The sequence below is a fragment of the Platichthys flesus genome, chromosome 1 (genome assembly GCF_949316205.1).
Source record: "Platichthys flesus chromosome 1, fPlaFle2.1, whole genome shotgun sequence".
NCBI lineage: Eukaryota > Metazoa > Chordata > Actinopteri > Pleuronectiformes > Pleuronectidae > Platichthys > Platichthys flesus.
Genome location: NC_084945.1, coordinates 1,738,866 through 1,761,462, shown reverse-complemented (window position 1 = coordinate 1,761,462; position 22,597 = coordinate 1,738,866). Strand labels below are relative to the sequence as shown.

The following is a 22,597-nucleotide window of genomic DNA, read 5'->3' as shown; positions in this document are numbered from 1 at the left end:
AACTCCACCACAGAAGAAGAAGGAGCCTCTTTAGGAGAGCTGGGTCAAGAACAAAAAGCCGGAGACGGAGAAAAGAAACTCAACTAATCAAAAAAGAAAGAAAAGAGCAGAACTTGACAGTTTTTTTTACTTCCACCGAACAAAACAGAGAAAGCAGCAGCAGGAGCAGCTACATTATTCTTTTTCATTCTGTCTCCTTCCTCTCGCAGCGAGGCTTTGAATTACAGAGGGAGCGTTTCTGCTGAGAGTCAGAAGCTGGAGAGGGGAAAATCAAAAATTCATCTGAGAGACTTTCAGAGAGCGAGAGAGAGACATAGAGAGAACCAGAGGGAGAGAGAGAGAGCGAGAGGAGGGTTTTGTGCTGGAACCAACATTTGCAGAAAGTTCCAGCTCCTTAAGCAATTATTAGCGGTGATAGTTTGACATGTTCAAGAGTTGTCAACAACTGGCTTTAAACAAAAGAACAAAGCAGAAATAAACACGGCCCGCGGTGGAATTAACTTGAGGGACGTGCAGGTCGATGAATTAAACATGTGCTGCTGCCTCTTCTTCTTCTGCTGAGCTGCAGCCGAGCGCTCGTGTCACCGGGAGGCGCCTCGCACTGAGCGATGTGGAAACACAGGAACACTGTAAAATCAGGACAAATGAGTCAAATCAGAGCGTCCTCCTATCGCCGCCGGGTCAGAGGCCCCGCCCTCATCTGTAGGAGCCAGAGGTGGTTTGTGTTTGAGCTTCAGGAAAACAGGATTGATTCAGCAAAACGCTCCAAAGCTCGGCTGCTGAGGATTCACCTCATTAGTGTCAACAGCAAATGAATTCAATATCTGGTGGTAACAGGTGCACGTGCACAGAGGTCACGCTCACGTGCAACAGATCGGAGTGAGGGGCACACAGATAGAAAAGTGAAAGATAAGTTCTCATGTGAGCTCAAGTGCTCCTGGAACCATGATGTCAGACGGTCTGCATGGACGGTAACAACATCATGGACCATAGCGCAGCAGGAGTGTCACATCTTCATCTTGTACGTGAACGGCTCCTCTTCTTCACCCTGAGATATTTAGATTCCACCAGTTTCATGTCCGTCACGTGTTAGAAACCGACTCGCTTGCTGTGAATTAAATTGTTTCTGCTTTATTCTCACATGGACTCATTTAGATATTTTCCAGTCTGGAGGAAACTTCCAGAAAACCACAGATTTTGAGACTTTTCTCTGCTCACACTCATCTCTTGTTTTCTCTGCTCATAATGAAGAGTTAGGTGATTTATTTGTTTTCTAATCACCTCATGAAAGAAGTTTGTTGTGTTTGACTCGTCTCTAAAATGAACCTCGACAGTAAATTAGACACTGAGTCTAATGTGAGTCTAATAACTCTGAACAGATATGACTGTTTTTTTTTTACAGTGCAGATGAGTGTGCAGCTTCTTGCATCATTTCCATCGACATGTAATGAAACGACCCTCGGCCCTCGGGGGGGTCGTTCGTTCACTCTGTTGTTTTCAGTCCTGTGTTTTATTCTGACTCCATTTAACAAACCGTCTTCACACGTCTCCGCTGCTGCGACGCTAATTAGCAAAGTGCTTCAGTTTTATCTCTTTAATCTCTCCTGGTTCCTGGAAATGAAAACGCTGCCTCCTCCGGGTTCTTGTCTTTCACTCACATGTAAATAGCAGCTGAAGAAAAGATTTTTAATAATACTATTATTATATTGACTGCATAATTTACATTTCTAAGGGAATGAAGGTTAAAGATCAAGATGGATATTTTTTCTTCTGGATTTGATTCAGTTTGAGCTGAAGCTGCGTTTCTGAACCAGGACAGAAGTTCTCTTCAGCTTCTTATAACCAGTGTGTAGAGTGAAGTTACACAACTTTGTGTTCATCCTACCTGGTTGATCTGCACGGAAGATTTTAAAGTCAATGTTTTCAAAAATATTTACTGAATTTGCCCAGTTCACAAATTTTCAAAATAAAATCTTTATAGTTAGCAGCTGGATACGAATACTTTGAAGTAACAAAATTATTTGTTTTGCTTTTACTTTGAAGAGGAGGTGAATCTATAAATGGAAAAAGATCAGTTCCTCTAACAATGCTCACATACAGAACATATCAGGAACATGTCAGGAACACGTCAGGAACATGTCACAGGAACATGTCAGGAACATGTCAGGAACATGTCAGGAAAACGTCAGGAACATGTCACAGGAACATGTCAGGAACATGTCAGGAACATGTCAGGAACACGTCAGGAACATGTCACAGGAACATGTCAGTAACACGTCAGGAAAATGTCAGGAACACGTCAGGAACACGTCCAGGGTCTTTTTCAGTGAGGCTCCTTGTTCAATGCGACACAGAGACTTTTATCTTTTTGCACAAAGACATAGGAACTGATCATGATGTTGATGTGAAGCTTTAGAAAAAAACAATCAAATATCTGAACAAAGAAAAGTCAAAATGATTCCATCAGAAGTTTGTTGTTTTCGTGGAAGCAGCAGCTTCACGTGTTGAAGGTTTGATTCCCTGAGTCGCTCATTCTGTGACTTTATTACTGAAACATCATCATGATGGAGATTCCTGCCGCTGCCGCTCTAATCCCACCAGGTCGGCTCCAGCAGCGCTCTGAGGAGGGGGGGGTTAATTCAGGCGACGCCAACGCCGAGCGGAACAATTCGAGATCGCTGCCGTCTCAGCGTACAGGAATATTATTAACAGGAAGTGGTTGAGCGGGCGGCGTCTCCTCCTGATTTAATCCCACAGAGCAGAATCAGAGAGGAGTTATTATCTGAGGCCGTGGACGTTCTCCGCTTCTCTGCTCGCCAACCCTCGCTCTTCATAATCCATGACGCTGTGATCAGACTCTGTTGATTGATTCAAACGTGTTGGATCAGGGAGGCAGGAGGAAGATTTACAGTAATGGAGTCTCAGACCTCGTCCGCTCAGCAGATGGATGAGGGGAGCCCGGCGCTCCATCAGTCCTGACGCCGTGAGATAATATTTGAAGTGCGATGGATGTTCACGTTCCCTCCCCATGCTTCCTCTTTTTTTTACCCAGAGTGCCTCTGTGCCGATCTGCTGCTTGTTCTGCTCCTCAGGTGAAGTCGTGTTGTCGTTGCTGATGTGACTTTAATGAGTTTCCTCTCCTCGTGTTTTCTCTTACGCTCTGTGGATCTTCACAATAAAACAAAGGCCACGAGAATCAGCCAAACTTCACTTTCTCCAAAACATGAAATTCAGCACAGATTCATAAATATTTATACCTTTATTGAGAAAGCAGATTAAAATGACTTTTCTACATTTTGATATAATACATTTTATGTTTTGTGTTGTTGATGTAATGATGATTTAATCAAACTAAATCAACTAAAGCAAAAAGTGACTTCAATAAAATCAGACAGTGGTTGTAACAGATACTGTAAAATATATTATCCTGTAAATTAGGATGGACAAAAGTGCTTCAGGATTATTATATTATATATCTACATCATATTTATACAATTTTGTGCTAATGAGCGATGTGTCCTGATTGGTCTGAACATGAATGCGTTGATGGGCGTGGCGGTTTCCACTCTTGTCTAAAATTGTTGCTTTAAAGCATCTTAACATGAGAACAATATTTCAAAAAACCATAAAAACACATTTTCCAGAACCAGAGAATCTGTTTTTAATTTTTACAGTGTTTTTAATTTGAAGAGGAAATGTCACCACGAGCATTAAAACACGTTCCTGTCAGAAACTGGAGATCAACTAGAACATTTTTCCAACGAGATTAAAAGAGTCAGGTTTTATTTACCGTGGCTCAATTTTTCTCATAATTTCTTTAGGAGGAAAAATGAAAACTCCTCTTTGTTACTGTCGGGATGTAAATTAATATTTGTGGATCCTGAGATGAGCCAGCGTTAGAGGAGGAAGGTATCACCGCCGCCGCCGCTCAGACTCACTCCTCTCATTTATCAGAAGCTAATTCCCCCCCAGTACAAACCTGCACCGCCTGAAAAACAGCCATAATTTTGTCCGTCCTTATGTATTTATCAAGATGAATAATCAAGATGAACCCCCCCCCCCCCCCTCCCTCGCTCCTCGGCGCTGGGAGCGGAGGATCCTTCACCGACCATCGCTCCGCCACATCAATATTCAGACGATCAGCGGCCCATGAGTAAACAGAAAGAAGCGCTGGCCTCGGCATATTTAAAACGCAGCCATTTTACTGCGGCGCCTATTAACTGATCTCCCCGTTATTTATTTCCTCTCCCTGTTATTAACGCCGGACGTGATATTATTCTAATTATATCAGGCCCAATCAGCAGTATTGCCTGTCTCTGCCTCATTTCCATTAGCTTTGTCTTTCACACTGTGATACTAATTCAATGAGACATCAAACATTTAAATGGAGCCGAGATGCAGAGGTCAGGAGTTTCTCTTTTTTCTCCTCTGCTCTCGGTTATTGCTTCTCTGTAATTGTGTTTGTCCCCCCGCCGGATGACTAATCGTCCCGCGCCGCCCGTCCCGTCAGATGAACTGCACACTAATATGTTAGTTTGCTCTCTAATGCTAATATGTGTTTTGTTGTGGACGAGGCTCCGCTGGACACGCAAACACAAAACCTGAGAGGACGGAGTGAACAGAGGGAGGAGGACGAGAGGACAGTAAGAGAGGGGGGGACAATAGAGACAAGAGGATGAGAACGAGACAATATGGCCAAGACAAGATGGGGAGGACATGAGATGTCTCAGCTCAGTAAAGATGTTAAGAGGATATAAAAATAAACATGAAAGGACAAGAGGACAATATGAGAGGAGACAACCGAGACAGCAAAAGATGATTGACAGGAGGAAGACACAAGTCGAGTCCAGGAGAAGCCAAGAGATAAAAGAAGAGATTCTGATGGACGGATTCAGGAGAGAGACGACAAAATCAGAGGATGGTGGCGCCACTGAGGGACGTCATGACAAAGACAACACAAGACGTCAGAGAGGACAGGACAACAAGACGCGAGGGATAAACAGACAGAAGACAACAGGGACAACAAGAGACTCAGAGGTGGACATGAGATGTCTCAGATCTATGAGAATGGTAATAGGACAACCAGGGGCGGACTGGGGGAAAAAAGTGGCCCGGGAGTTTCTGTCAGACCGGCCCACTCAATACACGGCGGTGCGCATGCGTATAACTGGGTGCCGCGTTGCGTGTATGTATGCAAATCCAAATTCTCTACACTTCGGCTGTGTAAGAACCAATTTAGAGGTGTTTATTAATAAGGTGGAGATCTTTTCTTACTTTGGACTTCCGAAGTCTGTAAAACACATATTAAAAGACACTTAAAAAAAAATCGAAAAATAGTCACCATGAGTGTGAAGACCGATTGCGAGTAGCAGTATAAAAGCAGTCAGTGCGAATAGATAGGTATAGCTCTTGGAGAAAATTACGCTTGTGCCGCTGTTTCAACCATTGTAGGGCTGATGCGATGATGGGCGTGGGCCGGTACATCATAGTGATGGGCCGTTGGATTTATATTTTCGGCCATCGGCCCACCGGGGATGTCCCCGGTATTCCCGATGGCCAGTCCGCCCCTGAGGACAACAGAGATACCATGAGAGGACAGGAGGGACGCTTCGAGAGGATGAGAATAGGGGGACAATGATTTTATCTACATGGGATTTGAATTGAACATTTTATTTCCTAACACGTTCTTTCCTTAATTTTCTTTAACAAGCTGAAGTTCAACTAAAGTATCAAAGTATAACAAAAATAAGAAACAGGAAATCAGCTGCAACACTATGAGCTATCATCACGGGATTCAGTTTTATTTTCAGGTGACCTCTAGTGGCCGTACTGAGTATGACAGAAGCAAAGGACGATGTCAGGTGATATAGAATTAACCTGAGGATGTGCTTTTGTTTATTAATTCAGTTTAATTGATTCAGATGAAAACTTCAGATCGGTTCTTACAGAAAAGGAAAAAGCTCAAAACAAAACATGTATATCTGAATTTATGACGATCAAAATATTTTAGAGAGTCTGAAGAAATGACTTTATATAAAGAAAGAACATGTTTGTTTTTATATTTTATTATTCACAGTATTTCAAGCTGAGTTGTTGCTCTTTATGTGTGTTTGTGTATGTATTTGTATTTCTATCTATGTGAGGACCAGCTGCAGACGCAGTGAGGACATTTTGTCTGGTCCCCACATCGTCACGTGTCAGTTTGAGGGTTCAGGTTAGAATCCGGTTCAGGTTTGTGTCGGTTAGATGAGGCCCTTTACGAGTGTCCTCACTAAGATAGAGTTGAGTGTGTGTGTTTGAGGTGGGGGAGGAGTCTTGGTAATAGTATTTAATTTATCACGTAAAGTGGTGAGCGACCTCTGAGCGTCCCAGTCCCTCCATCACCTCCTCAGCTGCTCCCTTTAATTGTCGGAGCCGAGAGAGTAAAACGAAAATCAACTGGCCTCATAATGAATGGAGGCCATTACTGTGTTTAAACCACACACAGACACACACACTCACACACAGACACACACACACACACACACACACACACACACACACACACACACAGACACACACACACACATGGTTTCTCATCAGAGGTCCGAGGGATGAGTGGTTAACGTTCAGTCACAACAAAGAGAAACACTAAGACATGAGAGGTCAGAGGTCACTGATCCACATGACTGTATATAAAGAGCATCAGTGACAGGGTGATGGAAGCAGTTGACCAATCACAACAGAGTGGACATGCCCGCCAATCAGAGCAGACTGGGCTTTATCAGGAGGGGGGTCTTAAAGAGACAGGAGCTAAAACCACGTGTTTGAGACAGAGGCTGAAAAGAGGAGCAGCAGCAACGGGAATATTTTTTGGTACCTTTTCTAAAAGAACAATTTTCTTTATTTTTACTGGAGTAACTAGTAATCAGATTACTTCCATGCACGTGACCACATTGAGTCTTCACCTGAGCAGGACGGTTCCGCTCGGCAGAGACAGAGACAGAGGCAGAGACATGAGACAGAGACAGAGACAGAGACATGAGGCAGAGACAGAGACAGAGACAGAGACAGAGACAGAGACAGAGACAGAGACAGAGACAGAGACAGAGAGAGAGAGAGAGACAGAGACAGAGACAGAGACAGAGACAGAGGCAGAGACAGAGACAGAGACAGAGACAGAGACAGAGACAGAGACAGAGACAGAGACAGAGGCAGAGACAGAGACAGAGACAGAGACAGAGACAGAGACAGAGACAGAGACAGAGAGAGAGACAGAGGCAGAGACAGAGACAGAGACAGAGGCAGAGACAGAGACAGAGGCAGAGACAGATTTGTGGACGAGCGTCTTCACACAGGACAGAATAATGAAAAGCCTCAGAGTCGCTCTGCTAAAGAGTTCATTACGCCCTGTCATCAATCCTTCCTCTTTCTGAAGCATTACATTCATCAGCAAAATTAAAAAAGTGTCATGTCTGCGGTGATTTGTATTCTTCCATCAAAAACACACACCGTCGAGCCGCGGCAATTTGCATATTCTCAGGATGTAATAATAAGTCACTGAGGCCGAGAGACTCAGCAGGAGGAAAACCACGGAGACCAGAGTACACACACACACACACACACACACACACACTCACACACACACACACATACACAAGCAAACAAAAGCTGTTTTCAGATATGAACCTGGGGGGGAAATTATATATACACTGACACATCCATGTAAATATAAACTAAAGATGTAGAAAAAATTGAAAAACACTTTCAGAACTCAGCAGTTTTTAAATCTTAATGTTTTTCAAGATGTTTTCAGACGTGAACTTAGTTCTGCACATGTTCCAGAAATGTTCTGCATTTAAGAACACAAATCTCCAAGTCAGTTCCTCCGGATGTTTTCTGGAATTTTCCTGTTGCCCCTGTCTTGAAAAATTGAGAGTAAGCGAGTGAAGGTGATGAGGTTTCTAACATGTGACGGACGTGAAATGTGAAGAACACAAACGTCTCAGGATGAAGAAGAGGAGCCGGACACGTAGAAGATGAAGACGTCCACTTGGAAACACGAGGAGGTTCCAGATCTTCTGGTGATGAGGGCCGACCCCGGTGTGGAGGAGCTGTAAACAACAACACTGATCTGTCCACAGCAGAGTTCATACATCATGTTATTATCTGAAACTTAAACGTGGTTCAGTGGCTGCTTGAACACTCTGAATGTCTGATTGATTAATTACTAAAGGACCAGAGTCTTCATCAGACTGCAGCCTACGTCCTCTTTTTAATTTCCCTGTTGGGGTCACGACCTCTCTGTGTCGTCTGAATCCTCATTGGCTGATCAGCTCTGCGCCTGCACACAGCATCACATGGTGAACGAGGAGCGTTCCACTGCAGCTCTGGAGTCAGTTTGCCCGTGTAGTTTGTTTTGAAGTGCTGAGCAGGAGCCGGAGGCGGCCGTGGCGAGATTCTCCGCTTCCCTTCGTTCGCTTTAATTTTAATGATGCTCTTCCTCAAGCTTAAGTAAAGTCTTCCACAGTGGGCGCAGGAGCCAGGGAGGGTTTACAACTCCTTTGAAATCAGATGCAAGTATATATTTAATTTTGCTGCTGGATGGCTGCAGGCGCACGCAGACTCAGATTAATTGGCACGGCGCTATGTGCCCTCATAATGTTACTGCTCCTTCGTTATCTGCAGAGTGAGATGTGACTGGAATGAGAGTTTGCTGCTCTGTGAGTTCTCTGCTCCGCTCACCTGAAAGTTTCTTGACTTTCCTCCTCTCGTCAGCAGTCGTGCACGCCGCCTCGCTCAGTAACCTCCCGCAGATCACTTTCACTCTAGAATGTAAATAAGTTGGTGTGAAATAAATCATGTGTACCAGTTTATCTGGAAACTGCATCGAGGGAGATCTGCCGCACGTCGTCACGTCGGCTTTTGGCCTCGTAATCAAACTCTGCTCTCTTTGCTCCCAAATCTGTTCAATAAAAGATTCCACAAAGGAGACATGTGTTTGGCTGTTTGCTTCTCCTGCTTCATCTTCACACCTTCATGGGGAGAAAAGTACACTTTACAAAGGTTTGTCGTTTTCCGGCAGCGCTCGGTGGCATCTCGGAGCCGGATCCTGTTTCAGCTGCACCAGCAGGGCGACGCAGGGCGGAAGCAGATCAAATATTTATGCTAATTGTTGCAAAACTTCCCACAAAAGACGACAAGAGGCGCGTGACGAGGAGCTGTCAGGCGGCGCTGTCATTACGGAGGAGCAGGAATCAAAGCCCACACAGCGCTCGGGTCCCGGCCGGGGCGCGCAGGAGGTCGGAGCCCCTCTCAGAATATTTCTAATGAAGGGCTGGCATCAGGAGCACGTCAGGGTGGATTAGGAGACACCGCATGTCACGGCGCTGATTCCAGCCTGCGGGCGAACTCTGCTTCTACCTGACTCCTCCATCTCTCTCAGCGTCTGTCACAGTCTCAGTCAAGAAGCCGAGGCCTCACATGAAAGTCAGGATGCAGGCCTGATGCACTTTGCATATTCAGGAGCAGGAGAAGAAGAAGGAGAAGAAATGGGAAGATTAAACATGTGCAGCTCAGTAGGCGGGCATAAATCAAAATTTTAAACTTCCATATCCCGGCTTCATTTGCATTCGTCTTTGCGGAGACGCGGAGAGGAACCAGAGAAACACGCGTCTTTGTTTTGACTCAAACACTGTTTCTTCATGTGTGTAATGATGATTCAATATGGATCCTGTTTGTTGTGAAATCTGCCTGAGTCGATTTTTAGTTTCCTGAAAAACTCAGTTGTGTATGTGCGTGTGTGTGTGTGGGTTTGTGTGTGTGTGTGTGTCTGTGTGTGTGTGTGTGAGTTTAGCCAGAGGAAACGTGTCGTCGCGGGGCTCGATCCTCGGGCGTCGCTTTCATCAAAGGCCCGATGGAGAAACCTCCTTCAGGGTGAAGAGAGAAAGACGCTTGATCTCTGAGCTTAATTAGCGTCTCGCGTCCTAATTGTTCATTTTACAGATCGGAGGGTGGGGGGTGGGGGGGGGGGGTGGCAGCCGGCTGCTCTCATCAGAATTCATGACTTGAAGCTGTGATTTGAGCTGAAAAGACACTAAATGGTTTCCGTGAATCTGTTGTTGTGAAGTAAACATGAACGATTTGTCGTCTTGTCTTCGGGATTTTAGAGAAACGGCTTCGTCCTGAAAATCCACAGCCGTGAGACGAGCTCTTCATCGGCTCTGTGAAGAGGCCTGATACTTCTGGATCAGTGACCTGCTCTCGAGTTCACAGAGTCCATCAGATCAAATCTCTGACTTGTGGATCTGTTTGATCTCTGGTCTGTGACGGCGTCCAAACCAGAGACAAGAGACAGACGAGACCTCTGGTCCTCTGACTCCACTGAGCTGAACCTGAGGCGGGACCGGGGGGGCAGCAGGGGGCGGTTCTCCAGAGGGGGCTTCTGGGTAATGTTTCAGTTTTAACAACAACAAACAGGAAACAGAGTTATTATTTCAAATTTGAAGATTGCTGATTGTTTTCACACATTTGTTTATTTTATTTATTTAAAATCATCTGACAGACGACAATTATAAATGACCTCAGACACACAACTGATTGTGTAACCTGATTCATTCACACGTACAGTTACTGGGTTTGACGACTTTATTTCAGAATTGATTTACTCATTTACTTGTGGTTTCTTTAACTTCTGAACACCACAGACCCCCTGTGGCCCCCAGGGGCCACCATCCGTTCAGGTTTACTCAGACGTGACAGAGACCATCTTTGTTTATTTAACATGTACTTTTGGTTCACGTCCCATCCGCTAACATGGGGTAGGCGGGGTTTATGACCTATACTGCCACCAGGGGGAGATACAGGTGATTTTGTCATCCGTTGTGTTTTATAGTCTCTGGTTAAAACCACGACCTCCGTCTGAACCTGGACTTCACTTCTTTAGAGTCTTTGCTGACGTGTGAACTCAGAACGTCTCGGAGGTTAATGAACCAGCGGCCTGATCACACACACCAGCAGAAAACTCCAAGGTCAAAGGTCACCTGTTTTCAGCAAACACACATTTTTTTAGACTAGACGTGAAGTTCAGATGATTCATGTTAAACTCAGGTCTGTCTGCTGCTGCTTGATGGATCCTGTTCGTCTCATGTGGTGTTTTCTGTCCCAGTGACGGCGGTCAGAGGACGAGGATGGAGGACGAGGGGGGGGGGGGGCGGCGGCGGTGGTGGTGGTAATTATCTTTGTGCGTGTGCAGCTCCACAACGCAGGAGAGGCTGACATTTGGTTCATGGTGAAGTGGCTGTCGTGGTGATTTCTTCTTCATCTGAGGGCCTGGTGTGTGTTTGTGTGTGTGTGTGTGTCTGTGGGTGTGGGATGGGGGTTTTCCTGGCGATGGGATTATGGGAGCGTGACAGTTGAAGATTAGCTCAGCTTTAAACAAATAACACTCGCGCAGGTCATAAGATCAACAGAAGAAGAAGAGCTGCTGACTCCATCTTTCTTTCTGCTGCGATAAAACATTTGTGACCGGAGAAGAAAGAATCGTAGAAAGAAGAACCAGTGAAGCAAAAATGATTTAAAAAAAAAAGAACAATGTGACCCTGTGGATATTTGCCTCCACCAATCACTGCAGATTCAGTCTATTTAATGTCCAGACTCATATGAGGTCATTGTGACCTTTGACCTCTAACATCTCATCAGTTCATCTTTGAGTCCAAGTGAAAAAAGGTCAAACTGTGAAGATTTTCCCTGAAGACAAACTTGAGATATTAAATTCAAGAAGCCAAAAACATGTTGTGAGGCCACAGTGACCTTTGACCCTTAACGGCTCAAATCAAATCAGTTAATCTGTGAAGTGAACATTTCTCTAAAGTGTTCTTAAGACATCGTGTTCACAAGGCTGAAAAAAGGGATTCTTGAAATCACCATCGCCTTTAATCCGTGTATCATTCGCTTTTCATATTCAATTAAAAAACAAAAATCGGAAAAATCTAAAAACAAGGTTGTTAATCGAAGTTTGGATTTTTTGCTCAGATTGAAAATAGTAAAATGAAAAACGGCTCACGTGCCGAACTTGATTTTTAATTTGTATATCTGATCTCTGGTCTGTGATTGGTCCCTTGTCATCATCACCTTCTCCCAGACCGTTCACTGGTGCCTTCCCAGCATGCTTTGCCCCTGTCCTCTGTATGATCATCAGTTTTAACTGTGCAGTCGTAAATCTGCCTCTTCTGTCTTCACATCATGTTGAATCTTTTATTGGTGCTGAACACGAAGCAGCTCAGGAGGCTAATGTTCTCGTCAACATTACGAACAAGTGACGGTAAATCTGAAGATCGGAAGTTTCCTCTCAGGGATCAAACAGTGTTGTTGTGTTGCACCCGGACATCAGAGTCTATTAAAGGAAACACATTCTGCTGATATTAGCATCATAACTGTAAATGTTTTCATGCTCTAATGTTCAGAATCACTTTCCTCAGACTGTCCATCGCTGCAGCTCCTCTTTTCAGCCTCTGTCTCAAACTCTTGGTTTAAGCGCCTGTCTCTTTAAGACCCCCCTCCTGATGAAGCCCAGTCTGCTCTGATTGGCCAGCTGGACCACTGTGTTGTGATTGGTCAATGTCGGCCTGTGCTCTTGCTATACCTGAACGTTAACTAAACACATGTTGCGATGTCGCATGTAATCAGGACCAGGTCTCAGTACAGAGCTGCGTTGTGATTCGCTGCTGGCCGGATCGTTACACTGGAGGATTTCAGCGACCGGCCGTATAATCACGATGAGAGCAAAATGTTTACTCATGTGTTTGAATCCCCAAGCTCAAGCGGTGCCTGTGAGGGGGCGGGGCTAATACAAGGAGGATGTAGATGTGGTGTTTTATAGTAGACCTTCGACCGATGAGAATTTTGACCAATCAGATGTCTTTTCCTCAACCACAAATGTTCACAGTTGATCACTGTTACAGATTCATATCATCCGTTATTGATTGATACAAAGATATTGATTATGTTTAATCTCTACTCTTCCTCCTCCTCCTCCTCCTCCTCTCAGCTGTTTTTCTTCTGCAGCAGAAAACATGCAAATGAGCTGCGACTGTTGCTGGAGGTAAAATCAGCAACTTTAATTAAAAAATTAGCAGCAAACAAACAAAACGAAAACCTACGAACGATTAAAGATAAAAAAGAACCTGAAGGAGCAGCAGCGGAATCTTTTCATCTGATCTAATGATCAAACATGAATTAATGTGAGATTACACAAACACACATCAGTGATGTGAGTCTGCTGGGGCGTCATTAATAACCAATATTTCCACATCAAATACCGACTTTGATCCAACAAACACTGGTTCATCCTCAGGAGAGACGAGACGCTCAGAAGAATCAAACTTCGGTTTCATCATCACTTCGACTTTTCATTTCAACAAAAACAATCTGAGACAAAGTGAGAAGACGTTTCGTCCTGTGTGTGTGTGTGTGTGTGTGTGTGTGTGTGTGTGTGTGTGTGTGTGTGTGTGTGTGTGTATTTGTGTGTCTTTGTGATCGTTGTGACTGAGGTTAAAGTTGATTTTCAGATTTGTAGACTCTGAGCCAACGTGAAGGTGAAGATGAAGATGGATCAGAGACTCAGTTTAGTTTCAGGAGCGTCGTGATGTATTGATCTTTATAAAATATATTTTGATCTCAGGTTAATGACACATTTATCATTTAATCATAATCAGTATTTATCATATATCTATCCCACTTGTCTTTTAAATGATTTGTCTTTCTTTCGTTTACTACAAGTTTCAGTTTTTCTGTAATTTGTTTAATTCATTTGTCCAGAAAAGAGATGAAACACACAATTAACATAGTTAGAGATGAAGTTGATTGAAACTCATTTTTATTTTAAACATTTTTTGGCTGCAATAACCGAGGAGAGAACATTTAATTCAGAACTTGAAGTTTTCATTATTTCTTAGTTTTTTCTCTAATCCAGGTTTTAATTGATTATTCTTTTAACTCTTTAATATCTTTTTATTTTCTGTGTCTTCATGTGGTGTACGAAGTATTTGTATCAACTGTGTTTTATATTGTAGTATAATAAGCGATAAAAGAACAGTTGCTACAGGATTCAACCTGGAGCAGGAATCTTTCATAACTTTAATATAAATATGTAATTTATAACTTTAAAGGACGTCTGATGATCGACTAGATATTATGTGCGTAACTGTCCTGTGTGTGTGTGTGTGTGTGTGTGTCTGTGTGTGTGTGTGTATCGGCCCTGTGATTGACAGGTGATGACCCCGCCTCCACAGACTGAAGTTAAGTCTCACACTGACCTCGTAAATATATATTTATATGTACATGTGCTATAAGAACGTGAACAGAGCAGGTACAGCTCAGCAGAGTTTGTCTGTGTGTCTCTGCTGCCCCCTGGTGGTCACTCCTTTAAAACAGCAAACAAACACACACGTGAAAAGTTAGTTTTTATTCCACAAGATGTTTCAGATGAAAACGACAAAGAGCTCTAACGCTGAGCAGGTCTTCAGCTAACAGGTCAAACCCAGAGGCCTTCTGGGAAACGGAGTCCTGACAGTGTCCAGGTCTCAGTCGTCTCCTCCACACAGACTGAGCACAGCCATCTGGTAGTCTCCTTTAGTGTGTTCCTGAATCACACACACACACACACACACACACACACACACACAATGATATCAATGAAATCTCTTTATTGACTATAATTAAATGTACAAGAGAAGTTCATGTACTTAAAGTATTACAGTTTATTATAATGTTTAATATGATTTACTACTGTTTACACCCGTCCAGCACTTGAGGAAATGTATTAGTTATTTTTCCCCACTCTACTTTTTTAGTCACTAAAAATAACAAAACAGAATTTGTGTTATTTGACTTTATAAATTCATTATTGTGTTTGATCCATAAGGGATTTAATTAAACCTAATACTAATAGTTTTACTTTAATTCTTATTCCTGTCAAACTGTCTGATTCAATCATCCAATTTATTTTATTTTTAAATTCTCACTGAAACAGATGAAAACAAATAACGCTATGTTTTGTGTTGCAGGTCAACAAAACAAAAAATCCGACCAATAAAAGACTAAAAGACAAAGGTCAGTAACTCACAACACTGACCTTTGCTTATGTGGGACACTCCAGTGATTTGCGTCTCACAAACACACACACACACACACACACAGACACACACAGATACTCACAGCGATGGTCTGGTACAGTGATCGTTTGTGCTCCCTCTTGAATTCTGTTCTGATCTTCATCAGGTCGATCTCACAGCGTGAAACTAGGATCCTGGTCACCACCTTCTCTTTGGCTCCTTTACCCTGCACGGGGGGGGGGGGGGGGGGGGGGGGGGTCAGTGTGTCTCATCTTCTGAGTTCTCATCTCATCTGTTTCCTGAACTTTACCTTCATGGCTTCATTGAGTCTGTTGGCGAAGTACAGCTGCCGGTTTTCAAAGCACTCCACTGTGAAGAGACACACCAGGGCCTTATTACAACACTGTGAATTTAAATGTAAAATATGTCTTTAATTAATTACAGGAGATGGATGAGGAGTGAACAGGTCCGGTCTGGTAGTGATAAAGACTGTTGGACGTACCCAGAGTGAGGAAGGACTTCTCCAGATCTCCCTTCACCTCCTTCCTGATGCTCTCCTTCATGTCGTACGGACTGTAGCTCTTATATCTGTCAAACACTGACGGCCACAGACACGTCAGGACAACGAGTCAGAAGCTGCTGTTTTACCCAATGACTCGATATTACACTCAACAGAGGATGTATGTGGATTCATTTAAAAAAACAAAAGAAAGAAACATCTGAACTGAATGTGCAATAAAATAAAATAAAGGGTTAGAAGAGAAAACAAAAATGAAAAAAATGAAAGGATTAAATACAAAAATAAGATAGAATTTCCACTGGAAAGAAAATGTGCAGTTGAATAAAATAATGTAATTTAAAAAGTGATCAAACTAGTTTTTAAAAGTTCTAATTGAACATCAAAGCAACCACAACTGATCATTGAAAAGAAAAGAAAAAATTTGCCATTGATATTATATATGTTTTGATTCGGCACTATACAAATTTAATTTAACTTAAGGCAAAAGAAATATGCATTAAAATTAAAAGACTGTAATATATATATAAATAAATAAATAATATATGAAAAAAAACCTATTCTTGACGTTGAAAGTGAAACAGTCATTGATTTTGTGTGTTGATCTGTGAGGTTGATTCTGGACGTGCAGACGTTAGCTGTGTGTTTTCAGGGTTGCAGGTGTAGTTCACCTTTCCGCAGGTGGGGGACGCTCCTCTGAGCCATGATGGAGATCCAGGTCGTCACGTCGGTGCCCTTCCTCTTCACTCCAGCTTCATACAGAGACTGAGAGGGTCACACAGCGGGACAGAACACGGGACAGACTCGTTACAGGGGACAGAGGCTTGTGGGACATTTCATCGTTAGCTACTGAGGGAATCAAGTATATTTATAATTTAAATTAGAAAACTGGACTCACTCTGGCGTCATCATCAATCTTCTCATAGTCGACAACGTTCGAAGCCTCGTCTCTCTTTGTCTGCAAAATATGAAATATAAAAAGTCAGCAGAGAAATTTTAAAGTTATTAATAGCAGCAGGTGTTTTTGTCATTTTAAAAAATGCAACTTAAAATTTCTAAATTTAAAAGTTTACAACATTCAAATATTTGACCGACCTGAACCAGAGCCAGCAGCAGTTTCAGGAAGTCTCCTGACGTGTCTCCTGCCACGTCTTTCTCAAGGTCCTTCTTAAACACTGAAGAGACAAACATGAAAAACTATGAAAAAAAGACGTAACACGAAGGAAACTTGTGACGAAGCTTTTTAATTTCTTGTTTTTTCCTGTGTTTTACATCACCTGACCTCCTCCTTTGCTCCTGTCATAACTACTACCTCCACTAGAGGTCGGGTGAAATGTAACTATGGAACTGCTAAGATGAATGGGCTTTTTTAAATAATTTTTTTATTTCTTATCGGAAGCATGAAGAAACCATCTTTTACCAACATATACTTATATTCTACAGATTTGTTCTGGGTCTGATCAATGTCCCATTTGCTAACATGGAGGAGGCAGGGCTCACGATCTATTCTGCAGCCAGCCACCAGGGGGCATGTTTACGGAACCTCTTACTCTCTTTGTAAACCCTCTTTATCGCCAGCATCTCTTCGTTGCTCCGGGAGCAGACGATCTCGATGAGCGTCTCCTCGTCTGTTCCCAGCCCCTGCACACAAACGCCCCCTACAGGTCAGACTGCACTTTTCACACTGCATTAACAGGTCATTGAAAAGTTTAAATCAGTGCGACTGTAGAGCGCCCCCTGCAGTCCCCACCTTCACACCTCTGAAGTGTCACTGACCTTCATGGAACCTTTGAGCTCAGAGGCATCGTACTCAGCTGTGCTCTTTATCAGACCCAGCATCAGAGCCTCCAGAGGGCCAGACAGCGCCCCCTTCAGGGCTGTGGGCAGATCCTGAAAATACACAGTATTTTTTTTTAACTCGCCTCGTAAAGTTCACCAAGTAAACCTTTGGGAATAAATCTATTCATATTCTAATGCTCTATTGGTTCAGACCAACTTGTTGAAGTTCATCGTGTCAAACATCTTTAACCTTCTTGGCGAGTCGCTCGTATTCGAAGGCGATCTCTTTGCGCTGCTCGGAGCTTCGTCTGGTCAGGATGTCGATGATCGTCTGCTCGTCTACGCCTGCAGGGAACAGATTTCATTTCTTCAGTCAGAGGAGGAAGCTCATGTCAGACCACGTTAGAAAAGTACAACACGGTCAGGAAAATGTTTGGAGCCCCCTAGAGGTTGTGGATTTAATATAAACCTTTAACAGGAACCATGCTTTTAGTGAGTTCACGTAAACGCATGATAACCCTGGAGGCCGCAGAGTGCATTACAGCCACAACAACTTCCTGATGAGTTATCTGTTCTCAGAATTTCCCCGGGTGCAGGGGGGGGGGGGGATTGTTGAAATCTGACTGAGCTGTTTGTGCTCTTTAGTTTGAAGCCTCATGTTCGTCTCCAAAGTGAAAAACTTTATTTAAACTCTTAGGAGGACGCTGTCTGACTCCGTCCTCAGTGCTGGAGTCGGATCCCAGTAACGAGCCTCAGAGTCCTGTTGGTGTGATACTGGACTCACTCACCTTTAGTTTTGATGGCCGTCTCAATCCTGGCAGCATCTTTTGCCGGGTCAAAGTCTCGTACCGGCACCACGGTGGGGAAAGTGGGCTCCACTTCCTGCAGAGGACAGAGACACATGCTCACTCGATAAAACCTGAAGATACCTGAAAACATCACAACCCACAGGGAAGCTTCTCCGCTGCTAGTTGGGTGAAGTTCGGGTCTGGAGCCTTTGCTAAATGCAGTAACTGAGTCCTGCTGTGTGGGTGATGAGAGCAGGGGTAAAGTGAAGCCACGTGTTGCAGGTGACTCACCGCGCCGTAGGACAGCGTCAGTTGACCCAGAAACTCCGACACCAGCGACATGATGAGTTAACCTGCAGGGACACAGACAGAGCGTCGCTGTGACATCACCAGAGGAGGAAACACGTACAACCACGACTCAAGCGAAACATCGGTAACATCTGTAACGTTCTGTCGGGTTCACTGCTGTGACGTTTGAAGATAAAGACAAATCCTAAAGCCAAAACATCTGGAACACCCCCTGGTGGCTGGCTGCAGTACAGGTCATAAACTCTGACCACTGGTTGTGCTCTACATTTCACAATGCATTGTGGGATACTACAAGTCCACTTTATAAGACAGTAGTAATTATCGTTAAACCTTCACAGTTTGTTCTTTGATGGTTTATTATTTTCCGACCCACATGATGTTTTTCTGTGTCTTTAGTAACAGAGAGGAATCCACTTCCTGTTTGTTGTTTTCTGCAGGTGGAGTCGTTTATCGTGAGCAGCAGCCGGACTGGACGCCTCTTCGACAGGAGAAGAAGAAGAAAGTACAGGAACCACGGCGTCGAGATGTTTTAGAAAACTGACCAGACACCAGAAACCTTTATAACCAGGGTCAGTGACGCCGCCCCTTTAAACCCGTCCTTTGATTTGATAAAACAATAGTTCACGTCCAGCAGGCCGTAAACACCGGTGTGAGGTGTGTTTGATTTATTGACCAGGACATACCAGAGGGTGTGTCTGCAGATAAGGGCCGTGGATGGTGAGCAAACAGATCTGAAGAAATGCAAGAGCCGGTTATGTAACACGCACACACACACACACATACACACACACACACACACACACACACACACACACACAAACACACACACACACAGAACACACACACACACACACACACACACACAGACACACACACACACACACACACACAAACACACACACACACACACACACACACACACACACACACACACAATCTGTCTGAATCAAAGCTGTAAACTCTCGACCCTTGGTCTTCGTCCAGAAAGTTAACAGGAAGTGAATGAGGGTCAGTGAGGGTTTGTTGCTTAGCAACGACTGGTACAAACAGATTTAAAGGCAACGCCTCTAATAAAGGTAATTCATATATCTACACTGTAAAACTTCTGACTTTATATACATGTAGTGGTTTAGTCCACTGGTTCTCAATATGGGGGTCGGGCCCCTGTGGAGGGTCAGAGGAAAACAGTAACTGGCCTCATTTGACTTTAGCTACATCCACAGTGATGTGAGCGTATCTTCGTGCACACTAACGCACTTGAAACACACGTCGCATGACTGTTCACGTGCACTGGTCATGTGGTATAAACAGGAAGTAGATTGTCTCCACTGCAGTTGGTTGTTCAGTTACAGAAAATATGAACGAGGAACAGTGACGTGGAAAAATAGGAGCAGGGATTTATTTTCCGATAGCGACGACGAGGTGGAACTGTGACTGACAGGAAGTGTTAACGAAGCTTTGTGTTCATAGCTAGAAGTCGAATCATGTGACTGATAAGAACCAATCAGGAAGAGAACGTGGCATCGTTCGTTCAGACTGAAACACAACCCGAGTTTTTAAAACTCAAATGAGATGCTCTGCGTTTCCCAGAACTCCAGAGTGGTGTGAACGATGTATAACATGATAAATACCTTCTGCTTCAGATTCTGATTCTGACCATAGAGCCATGAAACGCAGCAGTTTCAATCAATCAATCAAAGCTTATCTGTATAGCCCATATTCACAAATCACAATTTGACTATTAGATTTTAACAATGTGCCACATCCTTTGTTCTCAAGGGTAAAACCATCAGAAGAAAGGTCCCCAGGTCACCTGACGTTCAGACGTAGTGGGATCAGGGCGTCGGGTTCTGAAGTCGATCTCGTTCTAAGCAGAAGAGAACCAGAGGAAACTAATAAATGAGGCTCCAGATGTTTCTGTGAATTCACACGACCTCTGAACCTGAAGATTTTAAGTAAAGTTCATCTTCCTCTGTCCTCTGCACCGTCCAGTTGTTCCTCTACGTCTTCTCGTCTTGTTGTCTTCTTCTGCCTCTGTTACCTGTGCTGTTAAACAGTTCATAGAGTTCCTTCCTGTGTTTGTCTCTATGCAGCTGTCTTCACTTTCTGCTGTTCAGCCTCTCGTGGAAATTCTTTCCAGAAACACAATCTTTGAATGTGAGTGTTTAGTTTCAAACAGCCAAACAAAACTCCTCTGGATGACTCATCTCCCTGCAGCTCCAGCTTCAAAATAAAAGCCTCTTTTCATCTGATTTCAGCGCGTTAATGCACAGATCTGGTTTTAACTTGTGATGCTGGTAGAAACTCCAGAGAAAAGGAGAAATAAACTCCTGACTCGTCTCATCCCCACCTCTGTGTGATCCTCCCTCAGCTAATGACATGACCATGAGACTGTGGTAATTACAGGCGGGCAGAGAACCCAGTGGGTCCGAGGGGAAGACTTTGGCGGCCGCACCCAGAGACCAGCCGCTTGTTATCACTTCTCAAACTGTTCACACGAGTCTCCTGAGCCACGTTTCTTCTTTTAATAGATTCCTCACAGACACTTAATGACTCGTCCGACAGATGTTTGCTGCAGTTAAAACACCACTGAAAAAAAATACTTAATACCTTGTGTAGTGTTAAAGTTGACAGGGTGAACATTCAGTCATTCATCCACTCACACAGAGAAACAGTTCATCTAGTTTTCATGTTTTCTTACCTTCAGTGAAGCAGCAGCAGCAGCAGCAGAAGCTCCGTTATGAACCCGGACAGAACAGGGTGTGGCGTTTAAATACCAGCTGACTCACACACACACTCACACACACACACCCTCACACTCACACACAAACACACACTCCCTCTCTCACAAACACCCACACACACACACACCCACACACACACTCATATCTCTCGCAGCCTTGAGGATTCAGTGCCAAACACATGGATATAAATTCCTCACTGAGGTTCAGACTTCCTCACCTCCTCTCAGCCTCAGACATCAGTTTAATAAACTGCAGCTATCCAAAGCAACCGAATCGATGCCTCACATTATGTTATATATATATATATGTTATATTATATTATGTTATGTTATTTCACATGACGATTAATCTTTGATTTGAGTGCGTCCCGTACCGAAGTGGATCAGTTCAGTCGAACCTGCAGCTCTTGGTTCATGTTCAGCACAGGAAGTGATGTGATAAACAAACTAACATTCTGATGATGAGCAGGTGCAGTGCTGAAGTGGCCCCAGTTTGTGATGCTCATGTGTTAGCGTGTGGTGTCTGTGGCTCAGGTGGTAGAGTGGGTTGTCCACAAACCAGAAGATCAGCAGTTTGATCCCTGACTTTGGCACGCAGACTCCTTGTGAAGGGCAAAACTAGAAAAACGCTTCATAGACGTTTTAACATTTAACAGGTGTTAGCATAGAGCACAGCGTCTCCAGACAACATTCTGGGGATCTGCAGAGTTCAGTGCATGTATGAAGGTGTGATTTATGGTTCTAGATGACGTTAGTGCTCTAAAGTCAAACCCCCATTTCTCACTAACCCTTATCAAAGCCCCCCCCTCCCAATTGAGGTCACTTCCGGCTGAGATTCACCTGCACACACACCTGTGGCTGTGAGAGTAGGTGTGGTCTTCCTCTAACTGATTGAACTTTGTCAGATCCATAAATGCCCCCCCCCCCCCACCCCCCACCCTGTCACACCCACTTTATCTCTGCCTGGGTCGATGACAATCAGTGATTAAAACCTCCTGCGAGCACATCAGAGTTCAACTGAAACCCGGGTGGACTGTGACACGTGAAGGTGAGACAGTGGATCTCAGATGGACTCGATCGGTCCACACAAGACAAAACCTCAGCTCAGTCTGTGGATCAGAGAAAAACAGGAAGTCAGGCTCTGCCGGTCGGATCCACACGTTGGATTCTGTTCAAGTGACTTTTGGCAGCGTTTCAGAAACAGAGTGAGACTCAGCAGCTTTTAAAGAGACAGAATTCAGACCTGTAGTTTGACACCATGTCCCCCAGAGACTATACATGGAGACAACATGTGAGCTCCCCTGGTGGCTGGCTGAAGTATAAGTCAATAACTCCTCCATGTTAGCCGATGGGTCATGGATCAAACTAT

General features: G+C 43.9%; 1 protein-coding gene across 1 annotated transcript; it reads right to left on the bottom strand.

The window, feature by feature from the left end:
• Nucleotides 1-14,428: 14,428 nt before the first annotated feature.
• Nucleotides 14,429-21,271, bottom strand: LOC133956905 (annexin A2-B-like). Its single transcript, XM_062392274.1, has 13 exons — nt 21,187-21,271; nt 18,468-18,529; nt 18,177-18,270; nt 17,639-17,733; nt 17,386-17,499; nt 17,160-17,250; nt 16,705-16,784; nt 16,508-16,567; nt 16,281-16,374; nt 15,595-15,690; nt 15,403-15,461; nt 15,196-15,318; nt 14,429-14,621 (listed from the first exon to the last, which is right to left on the bottom strand). Exons 2-13 carry the CDS (start codon nt 18,516-18,518, stop codon nt 14,562-14,564), a joined length of 1,017 nt encoding a protein of 338 aa, XP_062248258.1. The 5' UTR covers nt 18,519-18,529; nt 21,187-21,271; the 3' UTR covers nt 14,429-14,561.
• Nucleotides 21,272-22,597: the final 1,326 nt, after the last annotated feature.